The 18,946-nt window shown below is 50.1% G+C and overlaps 8 protein-coding genes across 8 annotated transcripts; 4 read left to right on the top strand and 4 right to left on the bottom strand.

Moving 5' to 3' along the window:
* Window positions 1-99: 99 nt before the first annotated feature.
* N7474_004762 (enoyl-CoA hydratase/isomerase family protein) lies at window positions 100-954 on the top strand (the record flags this gene model as incomplete). Its single annotated transcript, XM_057196177.1, has 2 exons — window positions 100-284; window positions 345-954. The coding sequence occupies 2 exons, from the start codon at window positions 100-102 to the stop codon at window positions 952-954; spliced, it is 795 nt and encodes a 264-aa protein (XP_057053573.1).
* A 206-nt stretch (window positions 955-1,160) lies between these two features.
* N7474_004761 (uncharacterized protein) lies at window positions 1,161-2,836 on the bottom strand (the record flags this gene model as incomplete). Its single annotated transcript, XM_057196176.1, has 4 exons — window positions 1,161-1,574; window positions 1,621-2,516; window positions 2,570-2,636; window positions 2,687-2,836. The coding sequence occupies 4 exons, from the start codon at window positions 2,834-2,836 to the stop codon at window positions 1,161-1,163; spliced, it is 1,527 nt and encodes a 508-aa protein (XP_057053572.1).
* A 2,779-nt stretch (window positions 2,837-5,615) lies between these two features.
* On the top strand, window positions 5,616-6,454 carry N7474_004760 (uncharacterized protein; the record flags this gene model as incomplete). Its single annotated transcript, XM_057196175.1, has 3 exons — window positions 5,616-5,735; window positions 5,790-5,985; window positions 6,045-6,454. The coding sequence occupies 3 exons, from the start codon at window positions 5,616-5,618 to the stop codon at window positions 6,452-6,454; spliced, it is 726 nt and encodes a 241-aa protein (XP_057053571.1).
* A 529-nt stretch (window positions 6,455-6,983) lies between these two features.
* On the top strand, window positions 6,984-8,386 carry N7474_004759 (thermophilic desulfurizing enzyme family protein; the record flags this gene model as incomplete). The annotated part of the gene is made up of 3 exons (XM_057196174.1): window positions 6,984-7,279; window positions 7,343-7,816; window positions 7,873-8,386. The coding sequence occupies 3 exons, from the start codon at window positions 6,984-6,986 to the stop codon at window positions 8,384-8,386; spliced, it is 1,284 nt and encodes a 427-aa protein (XP_057053570.1).
* A 657-nt stretch (window positions 8,387-9,043) lies between these two features.
* On the top strand, window positions 9,044-9,526 carry N7474_004758 (cupin domain-containing protein; the record flags this gene model as incomplete). The annotated part of the gene is made up of 1 exon (XM_057196173.1): window positions 9,044-9,526. The coding sequence occupies one exon, from the start codon at window positions 9,044-9,046 to the stop codon at window positions 9,524-9,526; it is 483 nt and encodes a 160-aa protein (XP_057053569.1).
* Window positions 9,527-9,972: 446 nt separating this feature from the next.
* N7474_004757 (uncharacterized protein) lies at window positions 9,973-12,060 on the bottom strand (the record flags this gene model as incomplete). The annotated part of the gene is made up of 4 exons (XM_057196172.1): window positions 9,973-10,020; window positions 10,310-10,745; window positions 10,800-11,656; window positions 11,728-12,060. 4 exons carry the CDS (start codon window positions 12,058-12,060, stop codon window positions 9,973-9,975), a joined length of 1,674 nt encoding a protein of 557 aa, XP_057053568.1.
* A 274-nt stretch (window positions 12,061-12,334) lies between these two features.
* Window positions 12,335-13,315, bottom strand: N7474_004756 (uncharacterized protein; the record flags this gene model as incomplete). Its single annotated transcript, XM_057196171.1, has 1 exon — window positions 12,335-13,315. One exon carries the CDS (start codon window positions 13,313-13,315, stop codon window positions 12,335-12,337), a length of 981 nt encoding a protein of 326 aa, XP_057053567.1.
* A 1,662-nt stretch (window positions 13,316-14,977) lies between these two features.
* On the bottom strand, window positions 14,978-18,235 carry N7474_004755 (Zn(II)2Cys6 transcription factor; the record flags this gene model as incomplete). Its single annotated transcript, XM_057196170.1, has 3 exons — window positions 14,978-17,955; window positions 18,011-18,060; window positions 18,111-18,235. The coding sequence occupies 3 exons, from the start codon at window positions 18,233-18,235 to the stop codon at window positions 14,978-14,980; spliced, it is 3,153 nt and encodes a 1,050-aa protein (XP_057053566.1).
* Between the last annotated feature and the right edge of the window lie 711 nt (window positions 18,236-18,946).

Genomic DNA, 18,946 nt, shown 5'->3' with positions numbered 1-18,946 from the left:
GACTCCACGATTCTACTACACGCAATAAATATCCCCGCATGTGTGACCACCTCCAATTCTCACCCGGCTATTAGACATCCAGTTTCACCATTATTCAACATGGCCGAACCCGTTCTTCTTGAATACCGTGGCCCCGTCGCCATCGTTACTCTCAATAACCCGAAGAAACTCAACGCGCAAAGCAAAGATGGATTCTATCAAATCGCCAAGTACCTTCGCGAGATCGCTACTCACGATGAGGTACTGATTACGGTTCTGACAGGTGCTGGGAGGTATTTTTCAGCGTGAGTCCTAGTTACAATCTGACACTGCTATTTAATTCTGCTCACCTCTTCTCTCTCCAGAGGAGCCGATGTCTCCATTTCACGAGCCACTCCACCAGGGACTGACATCTTCCGTCACGGGCTTCAACAAACAGTCGCTAACAACCTCAATATCACCCGAGCATTCCACACGCACCCAAAGATCCTGGTGACGGCTTTGAACGGACCGGCTATCGGTCTCGCCGCCGCGTTGATCTCATTCTCCGATTTTATCTATTCAGTCCCCACCGCGTTCGTTATGACGCCGTTTAGCAGCCTGGGTTTAGTGGCAGAGGGTGGAGCAAGCTACGGATTTGTACAACGGATGGGAATTTCGAAGGCGAGCGAGGCCTTGATCCAAAGCCGGAGGATACCCGCCGAGGAATTGCGCGCAGTGGGATTTGTCAACCACATTCTCCCGCAGGAGGGATTCTTGGAGGCCGTTTTGAAGGATGTCAATGACAAGATGGGTCCGCATCTGGTGGGTTCTAGTATGTTGCGGATCAAGGCTTTAATTCGGCATCGACAGAATCGAGAGATGGATGAACAGAATGTGTTGGAGTTGTTCGAAGGTCTTGATAGACAGGTCCAGGGTATTCCGCAGAAAGAGTTTGAGAAGATGAGGACAGGTGCAAAGCGACACAAGCTTTGAGCACAGTCCCAGAACCCTGGTAGAGAAGAGGATACACTACTAGCATATCCCATTGCCAGATTAAGTCTCGGCCCTGCTGTACCATCTGTCAGTTACAATATTCGGTGAATGTATCATTACGAAAAACGGATAGAAAAGTCATACAAAAGAAGATTTCAAGCCTAATTATCTACAGTATCCCCAGAAACTTGTTACCCGACGCCCAATCAGACACCCGCATTTTCAACCTCATCAATGGAGCTTTCCTTGTCTGGTGTCATAGAGTCAAGGGCATACTTCTTCTCCAGATCAGCGGCGTCAAGATCCCTATCCTTCGGCATGGATGCAGCATTCCTGACCAGATTCCATGTGTTCGACCGCTGGAAGATATCATCAATCTCTTCCAGAGATCTTCCGCTTGTCTCTGGAAAGAAGAAATAGACGATTGGTACAAAGACAGCGTTGAGAACGGCATAAATAATCCAGTAACGGTTCTTCAGGTTCGTAGTTCCCGGTGGCGTAATCTGGCCCACAACAAACTGGCCCAGCCACTGTCCTGTCACAGCGACAGCCACAATCGGGGCGCGCATCCGAATAGTCGCAATTTCGCCCGCGTATAAAAAGGGCAGACCAAGGAATCCCTGGGCGTAAAAGCATGCGTAGAGGAAAAGAGAAAGCGGTGGACACCGGGGCCATGTTCATCTTGCCGCTGGTGCCGGCCAAAACGGCCATCGAAATGGCCATGCCCCCGGCACTGACCATGAAGAGAACACGCCTTCCAACACGGTCCACTGTAAATAAAGGAATGCATGCTGAAAGAGTAAAGGAGGTCACTAGGCCTGCGCTAAGCAAGCGGACGGGAGTGCCTGTGAAGCCCAAACCACTGAACACCGTTGAGGTGTAGAAGATGAGTGCAGAGCAGCCACACCATTGTGTCATGCTTTGCGCGATACCAGCAATAATGGTGCGATGTAAATAGCGCTGGTTGCTGCCTTTGAAGAAGAGCTTGAAACTGCCCCGGGTGGCCTCGAGTTGTGCGTGAATATGATTCATCTCGGCATTCACCTCGTGGCTATCAGTTGGCTGATCCATCAATGCAGCCAGTACTGCTCGAGATTCATTCATTCTGCCCTTTCGCGCAAGCCATCGGGGACTCTCTGGCATGAAGAACAAAAAGGCCATGGCGAAGAAAGAAAACACGACCGGCAGGACGATAGTGGAGCGCCATTGGGCGGAGTTCGACCATGCTGAAAAGAAGCCAAAGTTGACCCAATTTGGTAGTGAAACCCCTGCACTAATAAAAATGCCTTCCATAATAACGAACGCTCCTCTGTGCGCTGTGGTGGAGCACTCCGTCTGCCATACAGGGATGCTGGCAGAAATCATACCAATGGCGCCCCCGACCAAGAGCCGTCCAATGATAAACTGTGACAGAGCAAATGCGGATGACTCGATGGCCAAAGCGACCACTGAGAGTACCAACCCGCAGAAGATAGATCGGCGGCGACCGATCTTGTCACCGAATGCGATACACGAAAGGGCTCCACAGACTGCGCCGAGGTCGTAGGAGGCCGTAACGACACCTGTAAAAGTATTAGCCAACGCGAAAGAAACAAAGATACGCGGATTGAAATACCAAGTATGACTGCGTTATGCGATGCTTGCGCACCGGTTGTGTTCACTGTGTCCAAAGCCGGGAATTGCTAAAGATTCGTCAGTGACTGCTGAAGAAAACAGAGAGGGGTTTACGAACAGAGACAAACGTTGGAAGTTCAGTAATTCCTCCGGTAGACCCGTTATTGTATCCAAACAGCAAGAAACTGGGCATCACCACCAACACGACCATCGCAACCTTCAGGCGCGAGCCGCGCTGGCCAAGGAAGCTGAGAGGAGCGGCAGTCATGGTGTTGTACTGGCCCTGAGAGTTGGATCTCGCTACTCAGAATTTTGGACAGGGGGAGACACTCACCAACTCGGGAAAGATGTGCAGGCTTTATATCATCCCCCTCCTGTGACAAGACTACGGGGCTTCCGATCTGAAAATCTGGGGAATATCCGGGGAATGTAAACGCCGGGGCTCGGCCCTTAAATGTGGGGCGGCGACCCCGGCATTTACCCATACTGCCAATGATATGTGTACATTTATGCATCGCTGCTTCCAAGGTTGTCCTCGATGACCTCCCAAGGGTAGTACGGGGGTACTTTCCAGTATAAAGTTTTAGGCAGCTTCATATTTTCTGTACAAAGAATTTGGGTGGGAATATCTGAAAAGGGCATTCCTCAAGCCAAAAAAAAAAAAAAAAAAAAAAAAGAAAATCAGCCTACGCGCCTCCGGGTTCTCGATATCACGTCGTTTCCGTATTCAACAGCTCCAGCACGGAGTCAAAGCCGTATGGAAGAATATACTCGCTTGCATCCCAGGGGCAATTTTCAAGAGTCTTGTCATCTGAACACCATCCTTTCGCCTCAATAATTCCATGGGTCACTGTCGGAGCTTCCGGAGTTTTCGGGGCCTCCGACGAGCAATGTAGATCTGCGAGATCGGCAGAGCAGCGCAATGTGTCGCAGAGCTTTTGAGATAGGGCCAAGAGATTATTGCTGATTTTTGTCAGGTTTTCAACATGGCCTTCTTTAGCTGATTGTGCTGTAGATTTTGCTGTAGGTTGGCCTGCTATAGCGTTGTCGACGTGCTTCAAACACTTCCGAAATACTGGCCCCGGCGGCGTTGACCTCTGAGGGTATTCACCAGTGCCAGCCGAGATGGAAATAAGCGTAGACAGTAAATCCCCGGGCAGTTCAGTGCCGAGAGAAATGGGACAGGATAGGATCCACTCGGCGATTTGCTCATCTGCATCAACTCCGACGCTTTCTGAGGAGGCAGAAGGCGTCGTTATTGAGTTGGAAGAATCCGGGTATCGTGGTGCTGAAACTGTCGGATGATTTGATGGACAAGCCATAGGCGAACTCTCTTGATGACGTCTCATCTCTGAACCTTCCAGTGGACCTTCGTATGCACTTTCCGCGCAGCTTGATTGCCAAAGCCTATACGCTCTGGTTTTGTGGCCGGTATGTTAGCTCCAGATCAATTGACTCGGTTTTCCACCACTCACTCTTTGCGAAATCGTGATCTCTTGCGTTTCGGCTCAGGAATGGAGCACAGAATCTTGTCGGTTTGGCAATTATGACAAGGGAATCCATTTTGGACATTACACCGGACCTTTCGGGTCCGGCATCTGGCGCACGCGATTATTCCTCTTCTCTTCTTCAGCGATAGATCAGAACCCAGGCGTCTTGTATCCATTTTCGGGGCGTTAACAGAGGACATCGCGTTAGATAGACGTGATCCAAATTCGACTTTGAGATTCTCCTTTAAGTCACCGCAAGTTTTGCTAAGGATAAGTGCAGCTGGAAAGCCGGTGTTGGTAGGGAACGCCGATAATCCGAAATAGTGGGGTAGCAACGTACCAATTTCGAAAGTTCGGACCAAATCAAATGAAGTGGAAGCAATTATCTTTCTTATCGTAGGAACAATCAGGTCGGATAAGTGGAGAAGAATCGGCGAACCTGCATCCAGACTTGCAGAAATCGCCGAAAATGAGGTACTTCTCAAAACCTCCAGTCGAGACTCGTCAGACATTCTCTGCAGTTCTCCATCCCGAAGGATCCTGACGGAGGCCCTCCCATTTTTCTGGTGGAGCTCAAATCGGTACACACGAAACAATTCCTAGGGACATCACAAGTGTAAGTGTTATTTCGGCTGGAGACTCGCTATTTTAACATGGAATGGTCATAATGGATTTAAGTGAGAAATAATTTCGCTCTGCTTGAAATAATCGACGATCCGTCGCTCATTCTCAGCCCCCATACATTCATACTGGCGCGCTGTTTTGGCTACAAGGCTTTGGCATCCCTAGACTTTCCTCAATTGAATAACTCCGGAGGCTATTTTTGAAATCGAGGATTGACAGACCGGGGTGTAGTGAGGACGTGTAGGTAGCTGGATTTTGGGCGGTCGGACAGTGGGAACTTAGGGTGAAAATAGCCATTTCTTTCTTTTGTTTTTCTTTTCACGCGATCTATTCTTTGAAAGGTCATACGGTCTGGCATCCAGATCAGACATCAGGACTACAGTGGGCTCTGGGAGTCATTTTCTCGCCGTCAGGCCCGCCTGATAGCATTCCCGCATAGCAGCATGTACAAAAAGCGAGCTACATTGTCTGAATGAATTCATCATCATCATACTCTGAACTTCTTCAAAGGAGATAAGAAAGCCAATCCATGGGGAATGGCAGTTGGGTTTAGTTTTCATTTTTGATGATGTGTAGATTGCACGTTCCCAGCCCACGTGAAAACCACAAACAAGCACATCATCTGCATACTAATTGCGCAACCTCTTCTCGGCCGACATGTCATGTAATATCAGAAAATTTCTCAAAATAGGCCTTTGCAAAGGAACTTAATTCTTTTGCCATCCACCCGAAGCGAGTCCATTAGTGTAAATCATTCGATGTCGTCGTGCAGAACTATATCCTCGCCATCATCATTGACAATGATGCAATGAAGGATCCAAATCGTTAGTAGAATAATATTTTAGCATGGTGAATAACGAGAACTCGTTAGCCATTCTCCAAATCATAAGTTTTTATTATTCCTCCGCTGTGAATTCACTATTTCCATTCAACATGACCTCCACAGCAGCCAAAGAGGCTATCAACAACGAATATAACAGTCCAGTTGATGTTGAGAAACAGAATCCAGCTGGTTCCTCTATAGCTGAGACTCCTAAATCCCTAGGAGCAGGGGTAAAGTCTGAGATGAATCTATGAGACCCCCGAATCTCTAACACCGAACTTTAGTCTGCATTGGCTCTTGGAGCGTTTGGCACGACACTGACGACTCTCTCGCTGAGTCTAATGGAATGGAGAGGTGTCACCACGACAAATGTCTACGTTGCGAATTTCTTCTTCATCGCAGCATTTGGGCTGGTGGTCACCGCGCAATGGGAGTTATCTATCGGGAATGGCTTCGCATATACTGTTTTCAGTGCATTTGGTGAGTCTCAAAGATTACTCTGGAAAACATCTCGAGGCTGATAGGTTCCTCTCTGGTAGGTCTCTTCTATGCCGGTTACGGTGCTCTCCTCACGCCTGCGTTCGGCATAGAACAAGCATACGGCAATGACACGACCCAATATAATAATGCGGTGGGCTTCTTCATGATTCTGTGGACAGTCTTCGTTTTCACATTTCTCATCGCCTCGCTTCCCAGCAATCTGGCCTATATTTTGGTCTTTTTCCTAGTTGATCTTGGTTTCCTCACGGTCGCGGCAAGCTACTTTGCTGAAGCGGACGGCCATTCTGCCGCTTCTACTGCGCTGAAGAAATCGGGCGGAGTGTTTTGTTTTCTTGCTGGCTTGGTGGGGTGGTATATTGTTTTCCATTTGCTGCTAAAGGACTCACTTCTGGATCTGCCCTTGGGTGATACTTCAAGATACTTTGGGAAGACGAAGAAGGGCGAGTAGAGTTGAGTGGTGATACTTGGTGATGGGAGATCATTATTCATCGCTTCTTTAATATACATTCATAAATTCTTAATCAGATTTCTTGTCCTCTGCTAGTTCCTTAGCAGAAGTACGCTTCTCTGGCTCCCAATGTAGCATTTTCGGCATTAGGCATAAAAATATGCGTCTACAAAAACACTACAGAATACGTGAGCATTATAAAATATCACGAATGATTAAATTTGGGAACATTTTGTTAGCTTTTGAGTTTTCTCGAACGAGAATTGCGTCAACGACGTCCGTGCCCAATGGACAGCGTTACCCTCCAACGATCTGCATCTCCTACCTGATAACGACATATTTCAACGACTTGACGAAAATGATGCAAACAATTGACAAGCCATCATTGTCGGCCGATAGCTCGCAATCAAGCCATTTGTCTTGCCAGATCACTTGAATAGATATACAAGGCTTTCCCTCCAAAATGTAAAGGATTTGTTAACTTTGACCGAGTTACCCCGCTGACTAGACTCATATATTGTATCCAACAATGACACAAAAAATTGTCCCAGTCACAGACCCGTCCGTTTACGCCTCGTACGAGGCTAAATGGGCTAACTACCCCGACACGGCAGACGCATGGCTAGAACGAGCACGCGAAGTTGCTGCCGTATTGGCGCAGGACGCGGCGCAACGAGACCAGGAGAATAAATCCCCGCGCGCGGAGGTGGCCCTACTCAAGCATTCCGGCCTGCTGAAGCTTCTTGGCCCGAAGAAGTACGGCGGCGGTGCGCAATCTTGGGATGTTGGATATAAAGCAATTCGTGAGGTGGCCAAGGCAGATGGGTAAGATATACCGCCCATCATGACACCGCTAAATCAAGCTTCCATATCTAACCGGATACCTAGTTCCATTGGCATGCTCCTTGGCTATCACCTTCTCTGGTCAACGACAGCGAACGTCGTCGGCACCGCCGAGCAAGCAGAGCGCACCCAGGAACTGATCATCTCCAACAATTATTTCGTCGGCGGAGCCGTGAACCCACGCGATAACGATCTGCGCATTACCTCTGATGGAGATGAAATTATCTTCAATGGATCTAAGCACTTCAATACCGGCGGTGTAGTATCCGATGTCACAGTCCTGGAAGGCGTGCTGGAAGGAACGAACGACCATATCTTTGCCTTGGTGCCCACCGTTCAGCTGGGCATCCAATTTGCCCATAACTGGCACAATATCGGTCTGCGCTTGACTGAATCGGGCGGAGTCACGATCAAGGATGTCCGGGCTCCGTGGAGGGATGCGCTTGGCTGGGATGCAGAAACTAAGAAGCCGCGCGCCGATATTTTGCTGATTCCGTTTGCCAGTTTACTCTTGCCTACGTAAGGAATCGCTCTTTAATTGCTTTTATTCAATTTATACTGACATGCACTGGCAGTATCCAACTCGTCTTCAGCAACTTCTACCTGGGCATAGCCATCGGGGCTCTAGAATTCGCAGCGAAGTATACGACTGCCTCAACGCGCGCCTGGCCCTTTGGAGGCGACAACAAAGACTCCGCAACGGACGAATTCTACATACTCGAGCGATACGGTAACTTCCTTGCGCATCTGCGCGCTGCCGAAGCCCTAGCTGATCGAGCGGGCGAGCAGCTGTCCAACTTGTATAACCAGCACTCAACGAACAGGGAGGGCGTGACAGCGCAGGATCGAGGAGAGGTGGCTGAATGGGTTGCCAGCGTCAAGGTTGTTACAACCGATGTTGGACTTCGTGTGACCTCCGGCGTGTTCGAAGTGACTGGAGCGCGTGCGACGGCGCTGAAAGTGGGCTTGGATCGGTTCTGGAGAGATCTGAGAACGCATACGCTGCATGATCCGGTGGCTTATAAGAATCGGGAACTTGGACGGTATGCGCTTTTGCATGAACTGCCGGAGCCTACCTGGTACACCTAAGCGTTGAGGTCTACGCGATGGTTAGGATGCATGCGTTGTTTGAATGGAATTCTAAGATGCTTGTATCTAGTTAGGAAGTAACTACATGAAGTGAAGTCCCTATACTATTGACTGTATTTGATCTTCCTTTATCTGTCTCTGGGTGACGTGCAATAATCTGAAGACTTGAACCGTGATGTGAGCGGGATGTCTTCGATCCCGAGCATTGTGTATATCCTCAAAGAAAAAGGAAAACGGGGGAATATACTCTTAGTGTTACTTATGTGGGCGATAAATAAAGCAAACAGTCTACACAAGGTCCTCCTCTTTGCGAGGACTATCACGATAATTGCCACAATGCTTATATGAGTAAATGCATGGCGTTTCTCGGAGCGTTCCCCCAATCATGTTCGTAGTACCTTATGAGATAGGTGTGCATCATGAAGTCTTCTTTTTCGTGTGTATGTAATCTGAACAAAAAGCAAGACTTATCTTTTCTAGCCAGATATCGCAAAATAAACTTTAGCATGATGTCTATTCAAATGTGGCGGCCCCCACCACGTGGGGCCCAACTTGGGGGCGGGTACATGTCCTACAGGTTTCCCCTGTTCTTGCACCCCGTACTACCTCGAACCCTTCTGACTCTCTCGCTTTACAAAATCGATACAATAGCTTATCATGACCAGCAACAGGCTCCCAAATCCAAATCGATATATCACCGATAACGATGTAGATGGAAACTCCTTCTTTTCTACCGACTTACCTGCATCTGTGGAAGTTGGTAGTGAACTTGGCGGCGGTCTCCAGAGGCTAGGTTACCAGACCGAGAAATCTCCCGTCTCGCTCAGCAACAAAAATGATCTCGAGCGCTACAAAGCCGCCTTGCAGACCCAGGTCCCACTCGTCACGCCAGGCGGCGGTGCTAACGTGTGGTATAACGATATTCCTCCCGACGCGGAAGGCCCGATGCACCGCACCGTCAGCCTCGACATTATTATCGTGCTCATAGGCGAAGTCGAGCTCACTTTGTCTAACGATGAGACCCGCACGATCAAGCCAGGCGATATGGTGATTCAACGATCCACGTTACACAAGTGGCGTAACCCGAGCAAGACGGAATGGGCTCGAGTGGTAGGGATCATTTCGGAATGTCAGCCTTAACCGACTTGGAAGACCACTTATGCCGGCGAGAGTAAGGTATTTATTGCTGTATTAAATATGAGGGGCTCACAAGGGACCACGAAAGGGTCTTATTGGCGTCGCGATCGAACTAGAGGACAGGTTTATAGCACTTTCGTGTAAATACATCATTCAAGATCTCACCAACGTCAGGTGCCCATCTGCGATACGCTAGATGCTCTTGATAACAGCGCTTTATCCTGCTACATATCCGTGCAAGGATTCCATTTGACTATTATCGGAATTCTTTCCCTTTCCCTTCACCCCCATACTGTTCTCGAACGGATCCCGGGCCTGTCGCTGGGTATATTGTTTCCCCATGCGATGCCATATTGTCCCCATCCCACCTATCTTCATGTCCTCCCTCAGATCAACTTCCCTGACAGCTTTTTCATTATATAACTCCAAGGTCACCTCCTACTTTCTACTCACCTCTGGCCTAATTTCTGCACAAACCGAAACCACCACTGTCTCCGCTACTCGACTGTTTTTTGGCCACAATGTCGCATCATTTTAGGGGTTACAGCCAGGATAGCGCGCGTCACCAGTAAAACACAAGGTCTATTCTGGGAAACGGAGGATCTACTACCACACTGTATGTAGATTAGCTGTTTCAGGCTAGGGTTCGGGAATCGTAAAAGAGCGCTGGTATATCTGCTTTCGAATATTGCTGTACCATAGGGAAGTACCTAATCACAGGTTCGCCCTTGCAACAACCTTCTTCTCCCACACCTGAATCTCCTTGCTTTCCCTCCAACCAGGTACCGGGAAAAGCTTCGGTCCCAAGATCTTTTTCTGGATTTTCCCCGTCGGCCCTTTCGGCAGTTCGGCATCCACAACTCTCAGCACCGTTGGCAGCTTGTAACCTGGCAGCTTCTGCCTCAGGTCCTCCCTGAGATTATCAATGGTGAAACCGGCCGTTGGGCGCTGCTCTCCCTTTAAGAGAAGGGCAGCTGCAACTCGTTGACCGAATTCTTCATCTGCAACGCCGACGACCGTAGCCTCAGATACATAAGGCAGCTCGAGAATTTCACGCTCGATGTCAAGAGCGGAGATTTTATATCCGCCTGACTTGATGATATCGACACTTACACGACCAAGAATGAAGTAGTAAGGCCCCTCGCGACGGGCGATGTCACCTGTCTTGAAGTAGCCTTGTTCATCGTGAGCTTCGAGCGTAGCTTTATCGTCATACAAATACCTATGTTTCCATATTAGTTAGCGTTCCATATCAAATAAGTAGAAATTTACATACTTGCAGAACATCCAAGGCGACTTGACCAGAAGCTCGCCTTGATCACCTTCAGTGAGCTTCACTTCCAATCCAGGAATAACTGTGCCAATGGAGCCGGCAGGGAGATTAGGATCAGGCTCCGCGCTGACCTTTATACACCCAGGGAGCTCTGATGCCCCATACCGAGCCAAAATAGGTTGTTGCCGAAGATTCGTCCAGAAAGTCTGAACGGACGCCGACAGAGCACTCGAGCCACAGAGCACTGCACGCAACTTCCTCGCCGCGGCAACATACTCTGCCTTTTCTGCTGGGGGGAGAGTAGCGATATGTTTTTCGAAATACCACTGTAATCGCATGTATATCGTCGGCACAGCTGAGAAAACAGTGATTCCGCCTGCTTTGAAGCGGTTCCAGATCCATTCTGGATCAAAACTGTCCGTTTTGAACTCGATACATGCGCCGAAGTTCAGGAAGGCAAAGAAAGATGTGCCCAGACCCGTTGTATGATGCACTGGGAGAACATGCAGGCCCACATCTGTTGGGACGATGTCGTAGCCGTCTCCGACGGCGGTGGCGTTTTCGTCCGTGTATAGACGACGCATTACGGAACCCTTCGGTTTGCCCGTTGTACCGGATGTGAAGATGACGACCCCGGGAGCATTTCCATCTAGGCTTCTGGTAGAAGAGATGCTGATGTCGTAGGGCGTTATGTTGGACTCCTTCGGCAGGTGAGGCAGGATATCGAAGCATTGGAGGTTACTGCCGCGGTGATTGATATATGCCTTGATTGAGTGGGCAAGCTTGCTCGCAGAAGTTGAGTGCACAATGGCCACTTGCTGGGCTTTCTGTACAAAATATGCACCCTCTGCAACGGGATTCTGAATTGCTGTTCCTTTGGTAAGTAACTGTTCTTTTTCGTTGATTGGGAGATCATCATACTCATCGGCACGACTGCTGCTCCGAGTGCAATGACAGCGAGAATACCAACGGTAAACTCATAGCCACCTGCAGCTAATATACCCACATAAACCTCCTCATTGCGCTCAATTCGCTGCAAAACATCTTTGTTCAACGACGACTCCAGGTACGCCCGGTAGGCCAAGACATCTGCCAAGAGATCGCCGTACGACTTCTCGACTTGGAGCATATTGTCCCTTATCGCGAGGTGCTTACGCCGAGCGAACCGAAGGAGCTTGGTGAACAGCGGGCAGTTGGGTAGCACATTGCGACCAACATGCGGAGTCACCAACTGGATGCGGTCTGTGTTCAGTGTAGTAGCCATGGGGAACGCCGTCAGTAATAGGGTTTGAATTATTTGAACCGCCAACTACTACGGCTCAGTAGACAATCTAGCTTTAATACGTGCCGAGATTATCTTAACAGATTGACACTACAGACCCATCATGTTCCGTTCGGGGTTTGTCCCCTCCACGAAACCCCGGACCCACATCGCTCTCGGCATCCGGGAATCTGTGTCCAACGCCGAAGCGGGCAGGTCGGTGATTCGCTCTAAATCGGACAGACGAGATTAACAATCTTTGATTATGGTACAGAATCTAGACAGCCGATGCCTCCTCGCTAAGCCAATTATCCAAACCATCAACCAAGAAATCCGCCAACGGCAGAACCTCTATTTCCTGCTCATCAACAGATGTAAACGGCGCTGTAGAGACAATAGGCTCAATACCGCGACCTTGAGCCGCGTCGATTAGACTGTGATCCTGTGCATACTGCGTAAAGTGACCCGCGTTCGCTGCCGCTCCCTGGTAGAATGTTGTGCAAGGCGTCCACATGTGACAAAGCTCGAGCGGAAACCCATCAAAGAAGAAATGCTGCTCCCGAGTGAGCGGCAACAACCGTTTATTCATCGGGGTCGCATTATGTCGTTGCGTATTGAGTATCGACTCCAAGGCTTTCGACCCACCGATTGCTGATTTCCAGCGCTTGCTGAGTTCCTTCAGGCATAAGCGGAGGACTTCCAGATCGGGCTGGCACGCATCCCATAGTTCAGGGATTGATCTTAGCGACACGAGGAAGAAGCTTGACGCGACGCAATAGCGTGTGAAAATTGGAGCGAGGTGTCCAATATCGTCGCGGACGAGAAGTTCCTGGAAAATACCCGCAACGAAAGACGCTGCCAGAATACCCTGCGCGGATATCGTGTTTCTTGTGCTTGGACGGCCGAGGATGGCTAGGCTGATGAAATATGGGATGTGTAGTTGGCGCGTGTTGAGGTCGTATCCGCAGAGGGAGTATTCGTCTGCATTATTGGCGCTGAGATGAGAGATTCGAAGATGTGTGGGTAAGACCCTTGGCCAGCGAAATATTTGGCTCTGATAGTATTCCTTTTTAGCTTTGGTTAATGAATTCCGCGAACACGATTCTGTAATATCTCCCAGAATGAAGCAAATATCCGCATAGTGTATGAATGACTCGGCATCACCGGCCAAACAGTCCTCAAAATCGGCTGCACACAGCGGAGCCACATTCACATCTTCGAAGTTGATGGCTCTCGGTCGACCATGCGCAACTGACATGAGCGCATCTCTGACCTGTGCATATAAATAACGAGTCAATAACTCTCTCTTCATCGACAAGGCAACACTATAATAGCAACACTTACCACCAAGCTCCACCAAAGCCGCCTTCTCATAGACGCGTCTCGCCCCTCCCCAGGATCCTTGTGCAAGCCCACCTGATATGCAATCCCAACACCAGTCTTAAGCCAAAACTCTCCTGCATCATAGGAGACATGCTCCGGTCCGTCGGGGGTATACCACTGCAGCATGATGGTAGCTTTGATAACCGCAAGGGGATTCTCTTCATGATTAACGAAAAAGAGTGTTTTTGCCCGCTGGTAGAATTGTTCCGGTGTTGCAAAAGCCAGAACACCAGGTGAAAGCGACGCTCTGCTTGCAGCCAGAAATAAAGATTGGATGAGCAGGAGCGATGGATGTTTTTTTGTTTCAAAATCCAGCTCGGCATGCGATAGAATCGGCGTCCATGGATGGCAGAATTGGAGAAAGTTGTCGATGAGGGCTTGCCGGATGGATCGTGGGGGGAGGTCGAAAGCTTTGAACATGTGCAGAACGGAGTCTCGGAGTCCGGTAAGTTCGTTTGATTGATAGGATGGGTAGGCGCGAGATGAGTCCTCGTCGATTGGAGTGTCTTGGTCAATATAGTGTGATCGACCAATATAGGTAGTCGACTCTGGATTTTGATTATCGCCTGTATTTTCTGATCCGATGGGTATTCTTTGGCGCGTACTGTGGGGATTCGGCGTTACAAGACGAGAGCTCGGAAATGTCTGCTCTTCCATTGTGGAGACTGAGAGCAGTTGAATAGGCCCTGAGATACGCCTTGGAGATTTCTGCAAGTTTAATAAATCTTCTGATAAGTCCGATCTGTTCGTGAAAGAATGATCAGTAGCCCGTCGGGGCCTTTTTCTTGTCCGACGTCTCGTGAGAGGTCAGTGATTGCCTGTGATATTTTGGGGACAGCGCCATACATGCACTCAATACCTTGACTTGTACATGTCAAGCATGAGCCCTGATCTGCTAGAAATTCACACTTGATCTATAACCTCGATTAGTGGGCGTGCTATGCAAGTAGTTCAATCCGGAGGCTGCTCAGCGATACCTTTTTCCTGTTGCAGTATGCACAGGCCTGGGCCAGCTTTCCGGTAGACATGTCGGACGGCTATCCCCTCTGGTAAAACAAAAGCAATGTATGACTGGAGTAGTGAGAGAGACTCGACGGTATCAGCCCCGAGGTTGCGGTTGGGCGGAGGCGTGTCACGTGAGCACGTACAACGATGCAGATTCCATAGATCGGACAAGAAAGAGATAAATTACGTCTATAAGGGTTGAATAGTCATTTTTCATTTGACTTATATCAGGTCAAGATCCAAGTCATAACTCAAGTATAATGTGCACATAGTCATCGAACGAAAAAAAGCCGATGCACAAATTCAACAACAGAAGAAGTGGCCAATGTTTCGCAAAAGACCCCCCTAACAACCAAATCCCAGGAAGGGTGATCTAAATAATAAAGAATTGGGTCGAAAATCCAAAGAGCTCCCCTGCCATATCCTGAGATGAAACACGAACAGAAGAAACGAAAACGGCCCAATCGCTAGATATGAACGAGTAAATGCAGATTTCGCCAAAAGAATACATATACACAAGTGAAAGAAAGCATCATGGAGCGTTCCGGGGCGTGGGATTATCGGGGCTCATCATTGGGTAGTTTTGGTGCTCCTCGAAAAAGCTGAGCACGTCCTGCGGCAGGTACTCGAGCCACGGCAGGATTTCGCCGTTGGAGAAAGGGAAGGCGTCAGGGTGTTGGAGGGCGTTGACGTCCACGTCGTGGCTTTCGATCATCATGCCTCCCGCGTGCGAGCTCATGTTTGGATGGTGGAGTTCGGTTCCTCTTGATCCCATGTGGCTACTGCCTGGTTGTTGGCTGGCGGCTGAAGGCAGTGGGTAATTATAGGCTGGTGTCTGGCTAGAGGATGGTAGAGGCTGGTTGTAGGGTGACTGTGTTGCGGCGGACGTGCGAGAGCCTGATTCCGGGTAGGATTGATTCATGCCGAGGTAGTATGTCGAGTCGGGGGTGTTCATCGACCCGGATGGAACTTGGGTGTACTTTGCATTTGCGGAGGAAAGGGGTGTCCTGACTTCGTCTTGAGTGCCAGGGGTAATAGTCTGTGAATAGGAGGTGCTCGATCCTTCCCCAGCATGTGACTGCACTGGCAATGGTGGATAGGTGTGGCTGTATTGCGATGAGAATGTTGGCTTGTTGGATGGAGACTCGCCCTGGGTGTTAGGCATCTGATACAGCACACTCAGATTGGGTTGGGAAGAATTCGTGGCTCCCGTGAGGGCCCATCCAATTGCTTGTAAAGAGTCAGCGGGACATCCAGAAACCAAGGCATCCTTGTGCTTACCCTGACTGGGATCGATCTTCGGGGACCACGTCCCATCAGTCGAAATGTCAGCCACTCCGGCGTCCCCGGGGGTCTTGGCCCGGCGCCAGCTAGTCGGAGGTAACGGCTGGACAAGACCATCCTCCGAGGCGTTCTCCATATCCTCGGCCGTGTAAAGGAGGGGGTCAACGCTGCCTTTGGCCTTTTGGTCGAGGACAGTCAAGATGTACCGGGTACCCTCCCAATAGGTGTTCAAAGCCTTGAGCGCCTTGTAGCACCGTTGGTAGTTCTCCTTGGCAGCAGAGGCCAGCAAAATGTGCTTGGCTGTGGATTTGCGTTCCGTCCCATTTGACGACGACTCCATGGTTGGCATGACAAAGCCACTGGACTGGTTTGCCAGCAACGGTTGGGGCGGCGGTGAGCCCGATCTTGAGGAAGGTGACGAGTAATAGGCACTCTCCATGAGAAAAGCGCACGCTGCAATGTACATGGGCTGACTGGTGAAAGGATTGCCAATGAAACTTTTTCCATCCACTAATTCCGAAAAGGACAGGATATCGGCAATGGTTTTGGCGGAAGACATCGACAGCTCGCGACTATTTGGATACAGGTGCTGGATAGACCCACCAAACGAGTTCAACAAGGTCGGCTGGTGAAGGAGAACAATGAGGGTATGGAACCAAAAGTGCAGAAGAATAAAGTTAGTTCCCTCTTTCGCCTTGACGTACGCTTGGAAGTTGGCTGCATTGAAATGAAGCTTCGGCGACAGACGCTGATAGATGCCAGTCAAATCACTTTCCATCCCGGCTAGTCTTTTGAGCGTGTCCGATGTAACGTGATTGACATCCTGAATACCGTTGATGAGATCCGTCACTCGCCCGTAGAGATGGATTATACGGATCAAGGGTGGAAATGGTGCTGGCCATCCGTTTGGAAGCTGTGATTCGGACTGCAAGGGAAAGCGTAACTCAATATCCTCGTCTCGTAGCGTTACGGGTCGTCCAGTCCCCGAAGAGATGACTCGATCGAGGAAGAAAATGCTCCAAAAGGAGTCCACTCGTTCCCGCTCTCTGGCGCGCTCTGTATCCACCGGAGGAGGCCTCGTTGCTGCCTTTTGAGAAGCCTCGAAGTCATCGTACTGATCTTCTCTCAGTTTTCCCACCTGTCCCGTCATAACTTCGCTTGGTGTCACGCCGCTCAAGCCATATTTGTGCTTCAATCCTTGGAACTTTTGCAAGCCTAGATCTTGCGCCATCCGGATTGAGATACCCAGATACATCCACAGGCCACTGTCATGGTTGGAACCGAACTGTTCATAAGCCAGCAGCAAGCACGATTGAACGGCAGACAGTGTTGGGCATGACAAAGAATCCACGAGTGCGCTCATCGCTCGGTGGGCAAAGGGTTGACCGCGGTCCCATTTGTTGATATCAGGTGGCGGCTGAGATCGATCAATAGGTTGAGCTTGCGGAGGACCGAGTAATGGATGAGGCGAAAATCGGGCAGCCAAGGAACAGACTGCATCCACCAGCATAGTATCGACTTTCTTGTCTTTGAGGTCTTGGAGGAACCTCTCCCGTTGTAGGAAGGGGAAGTTACAGCCAAGATGAGCGAAGAAAAGATCACAGAGATGGGAGACCAGATTTGAGACAGGAAGGGCATCATCACTGTCGTAAAATGGGATCGTATTGGCATCGCGGTTTTCACCAGTGTCTGTTACACCAGCGACAGGTGCTACTCCTGTATCCAACACTTTAGGGCTCCGCAAAGGCGAAAGGGACTCGGAGGACAACGATGCATTGCTCTTGCGGGAACCCCGAACTTGGACCACCATCTGTTTGAAACCGGGGACAATGGCGGTAGGCCCGAAATATCGAAAATAAGGGACATGAGTGCGATTGCTGGAGCTCATCGAAGTGCGACTGCTCTCTGGACTGTCTTCCGCCGCTTGCGAATCCGACTCCTTGTTTGTGCGCAGCGATGTATCTCTGGACAGGTCCTTCAGTTCCGTTTTATTCGATGCCCGGGGTGACTTGTCAATGGTCAGTGGAGGCATGAATATCGGTGCAGGATCTGGGGAGCTGCTTTCGACGGCACGCGTGGCATGCTGACTGTTCGGATCATGTTGCGCGCGAAGGGCGGCGGCTATGGGGGGTGCGCGGGACGCGGAATCCGATTGCGATCGTAGGTGGGCGGTGGATTCGCTGTAGCCGAGGCAGATGTGTTTGTAGTCGGAGCATGTTTTGCACACTGTGGCGAGCCGGTGAGCAGGTTGTATATCCAAGGAATCTCCGCGCAATCCTACCTGGTTGTTCACCGGAACATCGGATCTTGCGCCGACGGCATGTTAGACAACTTGGGGTATGTTAGTAGTAGTATCTCCCGTTCATGATAGGGCAACGTACGCGGCGTTGACTCGACGGCGTTTGGTTTGCGGTTGGCCGTCGGTTGCGACAAAGCGGATCTGTCTCGGAGGAGGAGGAGGGGGAACAATGCCGCCGTTTTTCTTCTTGGGAGAAGGGACGCTCATCGCGAGCGAAAGATCATCCGTGATCACGACCCATTAGGCTGCTCTAGGTTACCACAGGCTGGCAGGGCAGATGAAGCGATAGGGGAGGTCGTGAGAGAAGCGCAGGGAGTCGGGAAGGGCGATCATGGAGAAGGGATGAGGGCAAAAATGCTCGGCAGGGAGGGAAGCGATGATGGGGAGGGGAGGGGAGGCGAGAGAGAGAGGACGAGTAACAAAGAGGGGACCGAGGACTGTAGTTACCTAAGTTCACTAACTAACAGACAACTAATCTAATCACGAGAGTCGGTCCCAGCGTGTTGGGCCTCGCTTGACCGCCCATGTTTGTTGGTTTACATGATTTCTGTCGGTCATGGGACTTGTTGCCCTGGTGGGTCAGTCTCCAGTCTCTCTACCTCCTCGACGGACCATCCATACCACTGTGGTATCCTTTCTGGCAACCATCATGACGGCTGGATTGTTCCTGCAGACCAAGTGCCGGGGAATCGGGAGTTTGGCCCTCTAGATCATCACCTCGCCTACCTTCTCCGCAAAAGTGTCCAGAACTCCGGGGTCACCAACATGGGGCCGGTGGGTTTGCCTCGAATTTTCCGCCATTTACAGTCCACACGGACCAGTCGGTCAATGCTGGTGTCTCCACGTCTTGCGCGACAGAGAACAATTCTAGAAGACACACTATCCGGACAGGCAATCAATATACATCATCATGATGGA

Source organism: Penicillium riverlandense (assembly GCF_028828495.1).
Source record: "Penicillium riverlandense strain IBT 135883 chromosome Unknown utg000003l_segment0_segment0, whole genome shotgun sequence".
NCBI classification, from domain to species: Eukaryota; Fungi; Ascomycota; class Eurotiomycetes; order Eurotiales; family Aspergillaceae; genus Penicillium; species Penicillium riverlandense.
The sequence above is the reverse complement of the archived record's forward strand: the minus strand, read 5'-3'. Positions and strand labels throughout refer to the sequence as shown.